At 33.0% G+C, this 15,286-nt stretch overlaps 1 protein-coding gene and 1 pseudogene across 1 annotated transcript; both read right to left on the bottom strand.

The window, feature by feature from the left end:
* Window positions 1-604: 604 nt before the first annotated feature.
* LOC142850748 (large ribosomal subunit protein eL39-like) lies at window positions 605-952 on the bottom strand. Its single transcript, XM_075974660.1, has one exon. The coding sequence runs from the start codon at window positions 904-906 to the stop codon at window positions 751-753; it is 156 nt and encodes a 51-aa protein (XP_075830775.1). The 5' UTR covers window positions 907-952; the 3' UTR covers window positions 605-750.
* Window positions 953-11,666: 10,714 nt separating this feature from the next.
* On the bottom strand, window positions 11,667-11,933 carry LOC142851243 (guanine nucleotide-binding protein G(I)/G(S)/G(O) subunit gamma-11 pseudogene; annotated as a pseudogene).
* Between the last annotated feature and the right edge of the window lie 3,353 nt (window positions 11,934-15,286).

Below are 15,286 nucleotides of genomic sequence, written 5' to 3'. Positions count from 1 at the left end.
CACACTGAGACAATGGGGATGTTCTATCACGATCTCACCAGGGCAAGCTGGCCAGGGTCTGAAAAAGCATGGGATAAATTTGGACTAGCTGAACATAGCGGACAATGAGGAAGAATGGGAACTCAAGAACAATGGCAGTGGGTTTTTGATCCTATGCACGTACTGGCTTTGGGGGAACCTAGGCAGTTTGGATGCTCACCTTACGAGACCTGGATAGAGGTGGGCGGTCCTTGGACTTCCCACAGGTCAGGGAACCTGATTGCTCTTCGAGCAGATGAGGGAGGGTGGCTTGATCGGGGGAGGGAAATGGGAGGCGGTGGCGGGGAGGAGGCAGAAATCCTTAATAAATAAATAAATTAAAAAAAAAAATTAGCTTTCGTGAGGTGATAAGTTAAAAGTGAGTAAATTTTATTCATGCTTGTTTCTGACAAAATATATTTTTAAATCTTTAAATAGTGGATTTATTTATAAGAAGATATAATGGAGAAAATATATATGCATATACATATTTATATGTCTTACATGAGATGATAATATTCATTTTTAAAACTTGATAGAAAGAAAAATAGTCTTTGTACTGTATTTCAAATCTTTTTTTTTCCCAAAAGGTTCTACATTTTATTACTGGAGAAACCACTCCCAACTTAAACATGATCAAGTCTCCAGATTGAAAATGTTGAACTTCATCTTGTAACACTCATCAAGGATCACGATTCATCATTAATTGTTTTGCCATTCATTGTTGACTCCTTACAGACCCAGCTTCGTTCTCCTCCAGTGTCTTCTCTTGGAGTTGTACCTGATTTTGTTGCCAGTTTTCATCCGAATCCACTGAGGAATAGGATGATTTTGCTTTTGTTTCTTAGCCAGGAATCGCTTGATTCTGAAAGTCTTGTGAGAAGACATGGCGAGAAGGCTAGGCGGGCAGGTGGCACAAGATGGCGAAGGAAAGGCGAAGAGTATTTCAAATCTTTTAAAAATCAAAGTTAGTAATGATGTTGATTGAAGGAAATTGCTTCTGCATGATCATTTTATTTTCTAAAGAAACAGGTGCTTCCAAATTTTTAAGTATCATGCCTTATAGCATACTAGAATAATATGAAAATATATTTTAAATTTTTCCTTCTATTTTGTTCCTTCTTTTATTTTCTTCTTTATTTTACTTGAATCATTGAATATTTTGGGTCCCAAAGAAATTATTTCCTTTTGAGGAATATGTGAATAGGATTGACCCAGACTGGTTTAAGTATCAAAATCAATGACGCATTCACAAAAATACAAGAGATATCTAAACAAGGTCTGACTGGAAAGCTTGATGTAAATAAGATTTCTTTCTCTGAAGAAGTTGATGTGTGAATTTATCCAATTTGTCACAATATATCCTGATTCAGAGAAAAGTACAAGACATTGCTGATACATACTCAAATGTATCTCTGTGTCTGGTCCTAGTACATTAGTGGCATTTTTCTACATGCTTCTAATTAGGAGATAGTGATACTAACTCTCTTTAGAGCGTGTAAATTACTGCCTTATAGTAGTTGGGTTAGGATCACTGACTTTGTTGAAGGGACCAGCCTTGATATGGGAAGCTATTTTATTTTTTTTAATGCATGTAATTGTGAAAACCACATAAAATATTCCTTTAAAATCATGTAACATCAAAAAAGTTTGTTGAGTGGTCAGTTTTACAACATTGTCAGTGTTCTTTAGCAACAAATACTACTTCTTCCATTCTAATCCTTTGAAATTATATGATTTTTAGACATTTCTATCATCATGAAAAACAGATTATATTTAAAAATATTATTTAAAGTTTTATATTCTTTTCTTCTATAGTTTCTTTCATGTATATTTTGAAATATATTCTTATTTACTTTAACTTTCTAACTTTTCACTTCCCTGTTTTGCTCCAAAATGTCACATTCACTTTTTTTATTAATCCACTAAGCCCAGTTACTGCTGCATATTCCTATATAGGTGTGAGGACATCTAGTTGAGCATGGGAAACCAACCATTGGTCAAATCCTCCAGTAAGAATGATCCTTCCTTCCCAAGCAGCTCTCCAATGTCAAGAGTTCCTCAGTAAAGAACAGTGTTGTAATATCATCTACCCCAATTTATTGCAAAAATTATTTATTTATTAAGGATTTCTGCCTCCTCCCTTCCACTGCCTCCCATTTCCCTCCCCCTCCCCTGATCAAGTCCCCCTCCCTCATCAGCTCGAAAAGCAATCAGGGTTCCCTGACATGTGGGAAGTCCAAGGACCGCCCACCTCCATCCATCTTTAGTAAGGTGAGCATCCAAACTGCCTAGGCTCCCGCAAAGCCAGTATGTGCAGTAGGATCAAAAACCCATTGCCATTGTTCTCGAGTTCTCAGTAGTCCTCATTGTCCGCTATGTTTAGCAAGTCTGGTTTTATCCCATCTAGTAGAATTGTGAAGAAAAACTATAAATAAATTTGTATGTTCGTAGAGTTGAAGCATCATCATGATACATTGTTTCTTTAATAGGTACAGATTATTCCTTCTTATCTCTTCAAACTGGTATTTGTTTAAAGTTAGTTTTGTTAGAAATAAGTAACGTTAACCTTCTGCTAGAAATAATGTGTATTTTACAAAGCCTCCTTTGAGAAGAAAGGCTATTTTGATGTATGCATACCCTCTACACTGTAGATTCACAGTGACCTGGCTAAAGAAGTGCATGCTTAGTTACATGTTAACTATCAAAAAAATATTCGTAGCAGACTTTTATTTTTTATTAAGAAGAAAATAATAGTCAAATTACAGCATTCTGGAGAAAGGGGAAGGTGTATTTCTGTGAGTTTGAGGGTAACCTAGTCTACAAGCCAAGTTCAAGGACAGCCAGAAGTGATACAATGAGAAACTGTCAGAAAGAAAAAAAGAAAGAAAGAAACAAAGAAAAGAAAGAAACAAAGAAAGAAAGGAATAGAATTCCTAGGTTGTCTATTTTTTTTTCCTTATTCACACCAACCATGACTGTGGTCAGTATGCATTTGCTTAAATAATTATCAATCCAAATGGTAAAATATTTGTTGAAGCTTGACAACTTTTGTAACTGATCATTAATCATTTGTAGTTCCTTAGTTTTATGTACATAATCTTGGTTTATATTTCATTTGCTATATCACTTAGTTTATATTGTTCTAAATTAGTGCCGTGCATATGTCTACTAAATTTTTAATTACTACTAGATGTTCTTCATGTCTTATAATTTAATTAAATTGCTTATGTAATTCTTTTATATTGGAACCACGTTTTTTTTCTGTTTGATGGTCTATCTATACATTCTGCTTAATGAAGTTCATAGCAACATTGCATATTTTACTCACTTATTAGATGTTAATGTAATATTTACAGAACTGTTGGTATTAAAGCTACTGGATTATAGAAACGATTTAGGAAACTTTCTGCAGTGATTAATCATGATTTTAAAATAATTACTTAAGCCATTATGTCATAATTTAAAAACTGAATAGGTCTACATAATTGTTTAACGTTGAGACAAGTGACTACTGATTTACATGAAGAATGTTTGCTAAAACTTTTTATAGCAAAACTGGTAACATAATGAAAAGCAAAAACCCATCCACTGGCAATTGCAACAAAATCTTTAAGGTTAGATTAACAACAAATTTCATTATATAATAGATGCTTCTGAGATAGGAATGTTTTTTTTTATAGAATAAATCAAAGGGAATAATGATGTACAGGACATGTCTGCTTACATCTAGAGTAAATGAGAAGGGATGACTTGGTGCTTATTTGGAAAATATTTCTTCTACCTTTTACATAATCACATAATCAGAGTAAGGAACCAAACATGCAGATTAATACTTTTCAAGAGGTGCTGTTGCTGTTTTGTAAGTTGTAGTGGTGAACAAAGTGGAATTCACAGGAAGTTCCTCTTTGGGATGATACAATTTCCACAACTACAAAAGGAATCTAATTAGACAAATGATTTTAACAATCTTAGGGATTTTTGTTACACGGTTGTTTTGTTTTAAAATTAGCATAATATATGCAAATTTTAGATTTTACTTCTACCTTCCACAATTAAAAAAATGTAGTATTTTATAAGCTATAAAATGAACTATCTTGAATTTATAATAATTTAGGAGTATTAAAAAAATCTCATCAAAAAATAGCTGAGTCCTGTGTTGTACACTTAAATATCAGCACTTTGGACATAGTAAATTTAATGTCAGTAAGAAGTTGTCTCAAAAACAAACAAAAAATTTGACAGACCAAAGACAGAATTATAAGATGAATAAATCTAGCACTGGTAGAAGTCAAAGCATCTCTTCATAATCTTGAACTTGTGCTAACTAAGGTATTTCTGCATTAAATAAGTTTACATGATAGAGAAAAGAATTTTTAATAGGCAAAAATGTGTCCTCCCTAAGTTTACAATCCTATGTGGCAAAAAAAAAGAATCAAAACTATAATTGTTATGAGTATAAAACCATGAGTATTCTTACTTATTTTATGCATTGTCATTCTTTTTAACACTGAAATATTTATTACAAAATAAAGAAATCCTACAATGAAAATAAAGGATGGAGTTACGGATTTTACTGCACTGTGTTAGTGACAAAATTATTGTGTCATCAGATTATAGATGTTTTTACATTATGAACCTTGGGTCAAGGCTGTTCATTTTTTTTTCTCATAATATCTCCTTATCTATAATCCATGTGGTTATTCTGATTGAAACATACGTATCTAAAGCTTAAAGCTAAACTAACATGCACAGATAAGAGAAAACATGAAATATTTGACTCTGAGGTCCAGGTTGTAGAATAGGAGTATTAAATGGAGAGGGAAAGGAATGATAACATAAGGAAAGTGATATAGGAAAGGACAACTAGTACTGAAGGCTTCCTGAAAACTAATACAGAAACTTACCATGGTAAAACCTTCCTAAATATGTATACGTATAAAATAAATTAAAATACATTCACCATGTAGTGGGAGATACAGTGTTCCAACTTGACATATTATGCCACTAAGTAAAACCCCCAGTGTTATGAATGGCACATCTAGTTGAGATTTTGTCCAAAAGGGATCTGTAGACATCCCCAAGCATCTCAGATTCTTGACTATTTTGCTGAGGGTGTTGGTTGCTCTTAACAATCTAAGAGTCAGATAGTTTTGCTAAAGACACAACTATTTTATCTTGTTGAGCATGGAGAAACCCCAGTTAGGAGTTTTACCCCTGATCACTAACATTGCTGTTACTGGGTGTTGCTTTACACATACCAGATGAGAAAGATCACCACCTATTTGATCTACACCAGTCAAACTGCCTGTAACATATACTAGTGCCACAGGGGAAAAAAATGTTGAACAAGTAACAAATCACATATTGATTGAATTTGAGGAAACTCACTAAAGTGACAAAGAATCTGAGACTAGATAGGACATGGACTGAAGGCAAAAGGCTACTACTATTCTGCTAAAGTAACCCTAATAATAGGGTAATAGTAATAAAATGACCCCTAATGTAACTTATTGTTACATTCATTAGATCAACTCATCAGTCAACCCACATCAGACACGTTCTTCTTGTACTAGATAGTAATTAGCACAGTGACTCACAATAGAACAATGTGCAAAGGGTGAGAATTTGGAGAACTCAACCCTAAATGAGATGGCTTCATCAACCCCTTCCAACAAGGCTTGATAATCTGTGTTGAAAAGGGTTATAAAGAGCCACAGGTGATGAATGACTGCAAGGAAACAGGACCTTTATGACACAACAGAACTGATAAGTGACTTAATTTATAGACTCATTGTGTGCACAAGTTCAAGCCAGAAAAAAAATCTCAGCACATCAAACAAGAAGTAGACATAAAATTCAGTTCCTAAAACCAAAATGCTATTTGTAATTGATAACTGGGAAAGAAAAAGAACCAGTCTCCTCCAATAAGGTGTCACTGGGTATTACTGGGTATTTCAAGCAATTTTCATGTCATGGGCTATGTGTAGGAGTGTCTGTCCAACACAAAAGGAAATCTACAAAATTGATTTCACTCTGTGTGTGTGTGTGTGTGTGTGTGTGTGTGCACATGTGTGTGCATACATGTGTTTTGTTTTGGATTAGTTTGACTTTTTTGATTTTTAGTTTGTTTCTTTGAGTTTTGTTTGTTAATTTTTGTTTTTGAAATTAGAATATTTAGTGGTTAGAAAGAAAATGGCTCCCAAAGGGAGTGGCATTATTAGGAGGTTTGGCTATGTTGGAGGAAGTGTGTCACAGTCCTGTCAGGCAGACATGAGGTCTTTTGTTGACCCTCCAAGGAAGGCCTAACTCCCTATGAGGAGTGGGAGGGGACTGGAGCTGGAGAAGATGCGTGGATGGGAGAAGGGAGAACTTGGGTTGGTATGTAAAATAAAAATTCATTTTTTTTTAAAAAAGTCTTACTGTAGTCATGGTGTTTCTTGACAGTAGTAGAAATCTAGACAAGTGGGGAGGAAAGAGTCTAGGAGATGTGACGTTATGACCAAATCAAAATACCTTTTATGAAAAAAAAATTAAAATAAAAACATTTAAATTAAAATATATACATATCATTTATATGACATATTAATATATATGAAATACCATGAATTAAAGATATTTAATACATGGTATTAAAGATAACTCAACCTTTCTTGGCTTACTTTAGTTTAAGTATTAAAAGTAATTGTTATAGGAAGAAAACTAAGGCCAAATACAATGCAAGTAAGACACCAGGATATAAGAGAAAAACTATGTTGTGTAATGATTCTACATTTAATGTTCTCTTTCTTTAAAAATTGTTCATTTACTACATGCACATATTTGCTGCTTAGTTTTCTGTATTTAACTTCTCCCAATGAGGACTGACTGATGTTTCTAATAGTTAATGTATCCTCATAAGAGACAAAAATTGTCACCTAACAATGCAATTTATATGAAATGTATTTTTGTTGTCTCATGCTAAATAATGGTTATTATTGCACTTGATCTCATCCTGTTTTCTTACAGTTTATATATAAGCATGTGATTCAAAATATGCTCTTTTGTAGTCAGGTATATTTAAGGAAAATAAACACATGTATTTGAAGATATTTGAAAGACTTCATTTGAATGTGTTGAAATAAGCTACCATATAACTGTAGAAAATTCAAAATATAAAAATATAACACTCTAGATAATTATGCAAATGAGCTGTTGTATTCAGATATATTATCTTTGCAGATTTTTGGAGGTGTGTTTATTTGTAAAGATAAACAATAAAGCAGTAGGACTATTGTCTTCTGTCCATCAAAGCAAATGTTTTAAGAAGTCTAACCATTTGAATTCAATCAACTTGGTTCTGGGAACAGCTGCAATATGCCTTTATAGAACACCATAAATTCAAATTAATTAATCCAAAATGAATTACAAATTATTTTTTGTAAACTGCACATTGATCCTTAAGGTTTATTTCAGCAGCTGAACTGGATGTCATTTGCTCCATCTGCCACAGCAGATGCTTTATTCCAATATGAATATTAGATGAATTCTGAAAGAAGTCTACATAATTGTAAGAAACATTTGCAAAATGGAGAAAAGATGATAGTTTTTCTCATTACTGGAAATAATTTCTTCTTATATTTCATGGTGAAATGCACTAAAATATAATTCATTACACAAATCTAAATCTAACTTCAGAACACAAAGACTTTAAAGAAGCCATAATGAAGAAATGTTTAGTATTGCTCTCATCCATTGATTAAGCTCCACTTTGCTAATGCACATTAGTTTTTCTTGTAAGAGTCCAAAGGAATATAACACTTTTTTTTTCAGTGATGCATTTAGGGCCATAACATATGAGAATTATGTTAAATCTGACTTCAAAACTGTTAGAGAGAGCAAAAGTGTAGCCACGTATGGAATCAAAACTAAGTTAGAAGGTTGATGAGGGCTGTTATAAGTATTAAAGTCACTATGTGAATTTCTCAGAATTCAGAAAGCAAAAGTTTGAGGCAAAAACACATGCATAAAAACTCATTCACTCTCCCACACACAGACATATATATTCACATACACAGAAACTCACAGAAACATACAATCTTAGAATTTAAAGCACACCATAAACACACACACATACACACACAAACAACAACAAAAATACACACAAGATAATATGTAAAAAATGCTATTTTGTATTGGCAATTTGAGGAATATAGATGGTTAGTTGTGAATAATGTATATGAAAGAATAAGGGAGACAGCATTAATAAAAGCAATGATGAACCGAAGAGGTTTATGAAGAATCTGGTGTTCACACAATTTGTCAGATACATATTTAGGAGTATACACCTTTGTATCATGTTATCTACATATGCTTTATGATATAAAACCAAACAAAAATGTTATTTTAAGCAAACCGATGTCTGAAGTTTATAAGTGATAATCACAAGGGTGTTTTTGAGATGGATTTTGGTCAGTGAGTGTTCATAAACCCTTTCCTTGACAGAATTCCTAATTTCTTACACATGGATTTTCTTATCATACCAGGGTAACTATGTAATTTTATTCTTAGTTTGCATCCAAGGAGTCTGTTGAAAGACTATTGAGAGGTACAGCCTAATTTGAATGCCTAAAAAATATTTATCCTAATAAACTATTACCATTTAATTTGATAACTACAATATACCACAGATAAACATCAAACAAAACAATACAAAACTTAACAACAACAACAAAATCCTAAGGGAGCAAAGAGGAACTAACAAAATAAACAGAAAACAAGTATGACAATATTGTGGTCTTACTTATTTGTAACTACTATTAATATGGATAGTATAATTTTATTAGGAAAAAATAATGACAGGATAAAAAATGATAATAAAGAAAACAGGCCCATGCATATGCAGCAAACAGGATATACTTCAGTTCTAAAGGTATATATAGACATAAAGTGAAGGATAAGTAATCACACTTTATGAATTGAAAGCACAGACAGAGATAGCTTGGCTTATGTTTGACAAAAATATTAATACTTAAAGTAAATATTTTTAAAAATAAATAAATGAAATTATATGAGTCCATTTATCAGGAGGATAGTACTCTTATAAACAAATATACACTGAGCACTGGTACATATAAATATATTAAACAAAGAATCTGAAGAAGATACAATAGCAACAAGGTACCCTTGCATACCTTCAAATAAATCAATATATTTCAAATAACCAAACATGTAAGAAAACACTGAACTTGAATAATACATTAGAGGCAGCGAGCCAAACAAATATCTATAGGGTAGTACAATTTACAGCAACGAAGTATGGATTCCTCTCAAATCCATGCAACAGATTCCAATAATAGAACACAAAAATAAACCTAAAAAGTGTAAAAATTGTGTTTTCTGAACACAATGGTATAAGTTTAGAAGTTAACAAAACAGAGAATGTTTGAAAGTTTAAAATTCTTGTAAATGAATAAATGGCCTTGAATAACAAATCATATAAAAAGGAAATGTAACAAGAAATATTAAGACATGAAACAACAAAATTGTAGTTTGTAATGCTTCTAGTAGATAATAAGTCAATATAAAGAAATGGTATATAGCACTACATTTCAATTTCAAACTCTATAACTTTATCCAAGAAGTAATTAGTTATTTCACAAAGGAAATAAAAAATCAACACAATAGGGACACAAAACTCAATACAGTAGGGACAGCCCACATTGACTGAGTTTAAGAAACCAATGCTGTTTCTCTGCTTCCAAAGCAATAAATATGATATAACAGAGTAGCAGAAGGAACAGCAAAACATCTTTTTAACAAATATAAAGAAGGGATCAGCACAATTAAAAACACTCTCAATCATGATAAAATGTATTAGAGGCTGCTAAAGAATGATGAATGAGGAAAAAATATACTCAATAGTTATCCAATGCCAAATGGACATTTTTGAGCAAACACATTTTAGTAACATTATACAAACAAAGCAGGTTACATTTAGTAATATATGTGCATATAATAAAAATTAATGAAACGGGTGCCATGTGTTAGAAAGAGCAATCAGTAATATACAGGAGACATTTGGGGGAAGAAAGAGAAGGGGAAGTAATATGACAATATTATGGCCTCAAACTTAAAATAGCAATAAAACTAAACAAATTGGAAAAACACAGGGAGTAGGAGTCTTCTCACAAAACTGTGTGTTAAAGGAATGAGTATCAACACAGTCAAGTTTCTAAATGATTGATCTAATATACATTTTCTTAAAGCAAATAGGACGAGATTATTCACATCTATTACTTAATAAAATACTAAAATCATAGGTGCAGGTATTGGTGAGAAGTGATAACCTAAAAGACAAATGAATAAAATGAGAAATAAAATTGTCAATTGTTTCATGATATATGAATATATTATATATAAAATTGGAGGTATATGTGTGTGTGTATGTCTGTGTGTGTAAACATAGTTGGAATTGTGAAAGCCAGTGAAAACTAATAAATACTAGAGTGACGTGGTGAAGTCCAGGCTTACCTCACAAATTAATTTTATTTCTGTACAATATCAGTGAATAAGTCATAAAAGAAGTGGGAAATCAATAGCATTTAAATGGCCAGAAAAGCAAAATACCCAGAGTTAAATTTAATCAGAGGTCAAAAAAATTCTATATATTTAAAATTTAGAAGACTAGTGTGAGAATTTGAACAAGACAAGTCAAATGAAAAGACATTCCACATCAATGGATTTTAAAAGTTAGTAATATCCAATGCTCTCAGTGCAGTCAGAACAAAATGGAATCAAAATGCTAATATAATTTTAAAATAAAAGGAAAACTAGTAATTAAAAATTATATGCCACCATAAAATTAAAATAAAACAGAAAAATGATCAGATCAGAAAACAAAATGTTTTAATGCTATTAATACAATGATGAATGTCAAATTTGTCCCCAAAGTGATAGCAAGTATCATAAAATAGATACACTGACTAATGAAGCAGAATACACAGCCCAGAAATATACCACCACACCTATGTTCACCTGACATTTTTTTTCAAAAATAACATAATGAGAAAATGATAACAAGCATAAATATCAGTAAGAAAACTAGATATCCATCCATATGTAACATGATTAAATACAGTATTTCCTCATATCATGTTAAATATCAAATAGAAATGGGTTGAAAACTTTCATGTGAGATAAGGAACTTTAAAAATATTGATAGAAAATGCAGAGAAAACCTTTCAAGTAAGTACTCTGCTTAGTGATTCTCTTCTATATGATTGGGTCATAGAGAAAAGGAGACAAATATAATTTTATCAAACTAACAAGCTTCAGTGCAGCAAATAACACTGTTTAGAGACAATATAGAATCTGGGAGAAAATATTTACAAAGTGTATTTTTGACAAGGGGTGCATGCACAGATGCACAGACACAGAAGTCACTAGCATACTTTTTTCCCCCAAGACAAACTTTATTGGAAGCAGCAAGCAGCTCACTGTGTGCCTTTGTCCCACAACTGCCCTTCGAAGATGGGAGTATCTTGAACCCGGGTCAAAAGCAGGCACACGTCACAGTGGCACATAAACTTCCTGGAGAGTGCCTGCAGCAGTTTTTTTTTTTCTTTTTCTCAGTTACATTTTTACCTTCTTTAACATACACTTGGGTTTTATCGGAGAAAATGAAACAAATAAAGGAACAACTCGCCACGAGTGAGAATAGAGTTTTCCCTAGAGTTAGGAAACGACACAGTGCCCTTTTCTTTGAAGGGATTCTTGTCTTCTTGGATCCCCTTCACCAGAGGATCCTCTCCAGAACGTTCTTCAATATAGTTCTTTATTTCTTCAGAACATTTAGACACTTCTTTGCGAAGTTGCTCAATGTCCATCTTCAGCTTTTCCTTTTCCGGCAGATCCTCAATGTGAAGGGCAGGCATCTTTGCCCCAGAACTGGCCCAGGAGTCACTTGTGCAAGGCAGCCACTTGTCACTAGCATACTTTAACAGTAAGTAAAGAAAAGTTAAGAATAGGCTAGCGATCTCATTATACATTATTTTTAAGGAAAATATGCAAAAGGCTAATTAACATACATGAAAAACTAATCAACATGGTTAATCATTAGAAAACTAAGGTTAAAATTGAAAAGACAATATTTTACTCTTGCAGAATATCTAGTGTCAATGTGAGAGAAGCTGACTAATATTTCGGATTCGGAGCATAGACAATACTTGTATACAATCTGGTGGGAATTTAAGTTAGTATAACTCCTTGTAGACAGCTGATTCATATTTCCTCCCCATAATCAAATGGACCTACTACATGATTCAGTAATCAGTGTGTATATATTTATCCTGAAGATTTGAAATCACTTTGACAATAACCAAGTAATAGTATCTATTAGTAGATAGATAAATGAAGCAAATGTCACTTATGAACATGCAAACAATACTACACAGCCTTTACAGAAGAAAAAAACAGTCTTTCTTTTCAGAAAACATAGAAGTAACTGACAATCAAAGAAATGAAGTAACCAAAAACAGGAAGAAAAAGACATGATCTCTCTGTTACTTGGACAAACTCAGAAGTATTGTATTGTATTCAAGGTTCCTCATGATAATGCAGAAAGGCAATGATGGACAAGAAAATACAGATGCTCAGAAAGTGAGGAAGAGTAATGCCCCTTTGTGAGTTCTACTTTATTTTGACAATATATAGTTAATTATAATGTATGGCATATTTTTGTATTTTTCACTGTTTCTGAGAGTAAATTTCAGATGATTTATAATAAATAACAGATGTTTGAGATAATAGAAATGTGATTAAGTTTGAAATAATCATTCCACATTCCATTCAAGACTCATGACAACATATTTACCACATAAACAGTACAGTTATAATAATAATTTTACAAAACAATTAAAGTATCTCAAGCACTCTTAAATCTCTCCAGTGTTTCCTTTATTTACTTTAAAAAAAACAAGTTATATTTTGTAATCCAAACATCATAATAAATTATTATTATAACATCTCTCCCTTGGTACCTAGACCTTCCTTAGCTGAAATTCTGTGGGAAGCTTGTATGCTAGTTTCCTGAGGTGTGGAGGAACCTATTTGAAAGGACAATCTTAATACCTGCCTCCAAGTGCTTACTGGGAGTAAACTGATTAAGACTAAGTTATGTCAACAAAATGCAGAATCACCCCTATTAGTAATTAAGTGGGAATGTAATACACGGCTAGCAATCAGACAAAGTAAAAACTCTTTAAAATGTGTGAAGGGAAACAGTATTTCAGTGTTCTTTTATATAAAATATCCAGCATGCAATAAAATAATAAGTGCACATATAGAAACAAAACCAACCATACTTGCATGGAAAACTAAATAATTATCAGAAACATGGGCAAAAGTAACCCAGATTTTGGAACTTAGAATAATAATTTATACCTACATTTCACTAATTATAATAATTATATAATACTGTAGAAATGGAAATTTCAGCAGATTTAGGGGAACATAGTTAAAATGCATTGGATTATAAAGAAGATGGTGATATAATATTATGAATAACAAAATGCAAAGGACTGGCTATGTAAAATTTATTCAATCCTTGTTGACAAGTTGACTGGTATGGTTCTTATGCATGTCTTGGTTAGGAAACAAGTGAGCTTCATTGTTATGTTTAGAAGATACTTTCTCTCAGCAAACATATTGGTCTCTGGCTGTTCCAATCTTTCTTCCCCTTCTTCCTTTATGCTCCTTGAGCCTTGGGTTCATTTCTTTTATTGGAGATGTACTAGTTGTCTCTGGAAACTGTACTGTAACTTACACTCTGGATTTTCACAAGTTGTTTCTTTCTATATGATCCTCTCTATCTGCTGCATAAATAAACTTCTTTGTTGTGGTGAGAGCTACAGTTTCTGAGTATAAGGACAAGTATCAAATGCAAATACCCTCCTATTCAGAATGCCTAAGCCCAGTTGGATAACTGCTGGTTAACCTCATTATAAAGTATTATTATTCCATTATAGAGGATATCTTGACATGCTGGTCATTGTGATTCATTGCTTCAGAATTGGATAGGATTATTGATTATATTTTATCTTAGGATCTTGCACAGCAACTTAAAATCATAACCAGTACTGAGGTCCAGTAATTTGAGGATTCTTCCAGAGCAGTTATGATTCTATTCATCCAGGCCCCATGTCTGAAATATGTGGCATCTTCAGCAATATGTTCTTTACCTACAAGTTCTGAAAGGCAATCAAGGGTAGTGTCAATAGCCTGTATTTTTTAGGACTCTCTTAGAAGCTCCTGACCTTGATGGAAATTTTTCAGTCTGGATTTGAGGCTTTTGCTTAATAGTCTATGGTTCATTTTGAGGCTAGAATGAAACCTGGCACCAGGTAAATTCCCAATAATCCACAAGGAACCCCAGAAAAGACCCTGTGCAATAGTGGAGAGTGCGCCTGAGCTGGCCTTTCCCTGTAACCACATCGATGGGTACCTTAATTATCATCACAGAACCTTCATCCAGCAACTGGTAGAAGCAAATGCAGTGATTCACAACTAAACACTGGGCCAAGCTTTAAGAGACCAGTTAAAGAGAGGAAGGAGCAATAATATGATGAAAGGGGTCAAGATCATAATGGGGAAACACACAAAAACAGCTGAACAAAGGTAGTGGGAGCTCATGGGCTCTGGATTGATATCTGGGGACCAGCAAAGGACCAAACTAGGACCTCTGAATGCGATTGACAGTTGTATGGCTTGGGAAGTCTGTGGGGCCACTGGTTTGAGACCAGGATTTATCCCTAGTGCTTTAACTAGCTTTTTGCAACCAATTCTTTTTTGAGGGATACCTTACTCAACCTAAATATAGGGGTGAGGGACTTCGTCCTGCCTCAAAATTATGCATCAGACGTTGTTGAGTCCCCATGGGAAGCATTAGTCTCTCTGAGGAGTGGATAAGGGTTGGATGGGGGGGAGAATAGGGGAGGAGGAGTGGGAACTGGGATAGGTGTGTAAAATGAGAAAAGATCATTTTCAAATTAATTAATTAAAATAAAAAGCAGTCTATGGCTATTGGATGGAATATTAGGAACAAATCTGTATATACATTGATAATCCAGTCACAAGTCACTAAACTCATGTGCATAAAACAATATTTAATAGACATATATAAATATATATATTGTTTGTAAGAAAAAAGAAATCAATTTTGAGAAGGAATGTGAAGCAAGAAAGTGGTTACAATAATGAGGAACAGTAGAAATAATGAAAATAGATCAGT

This window comes from Microtus pennsylvanicus, chromosome 5 (genome assembly GCF_037038515.1).
Source record: "Microtus pennsylvanicus isolate mMicPen1 chromosome 5, mMicPen1.hap1, whole genome shotgun sequence".
Classification (NCBI taxonomy): domain Eukaryota; kingdom Metazoa; phylum Chordata; class Mammalia; order Rodentia; family Cricetidae; genus Microtus; species Microtus pennsylvanicus.
The sequence above is the reverse complement of the archived record's forward strand: the minus strand, read 5'-3'. Positions and strand labels throughout refer to the sequence as shown.

Coding starts and splice junctions, on each gene's coding strand:
- LOC142850748 (XM_075974660.1), bottom strand. CDS start 906: ATGTCTTCTCACAAGACTTTCAGAATCAAGCGATTCCTGGCTAAGAAA.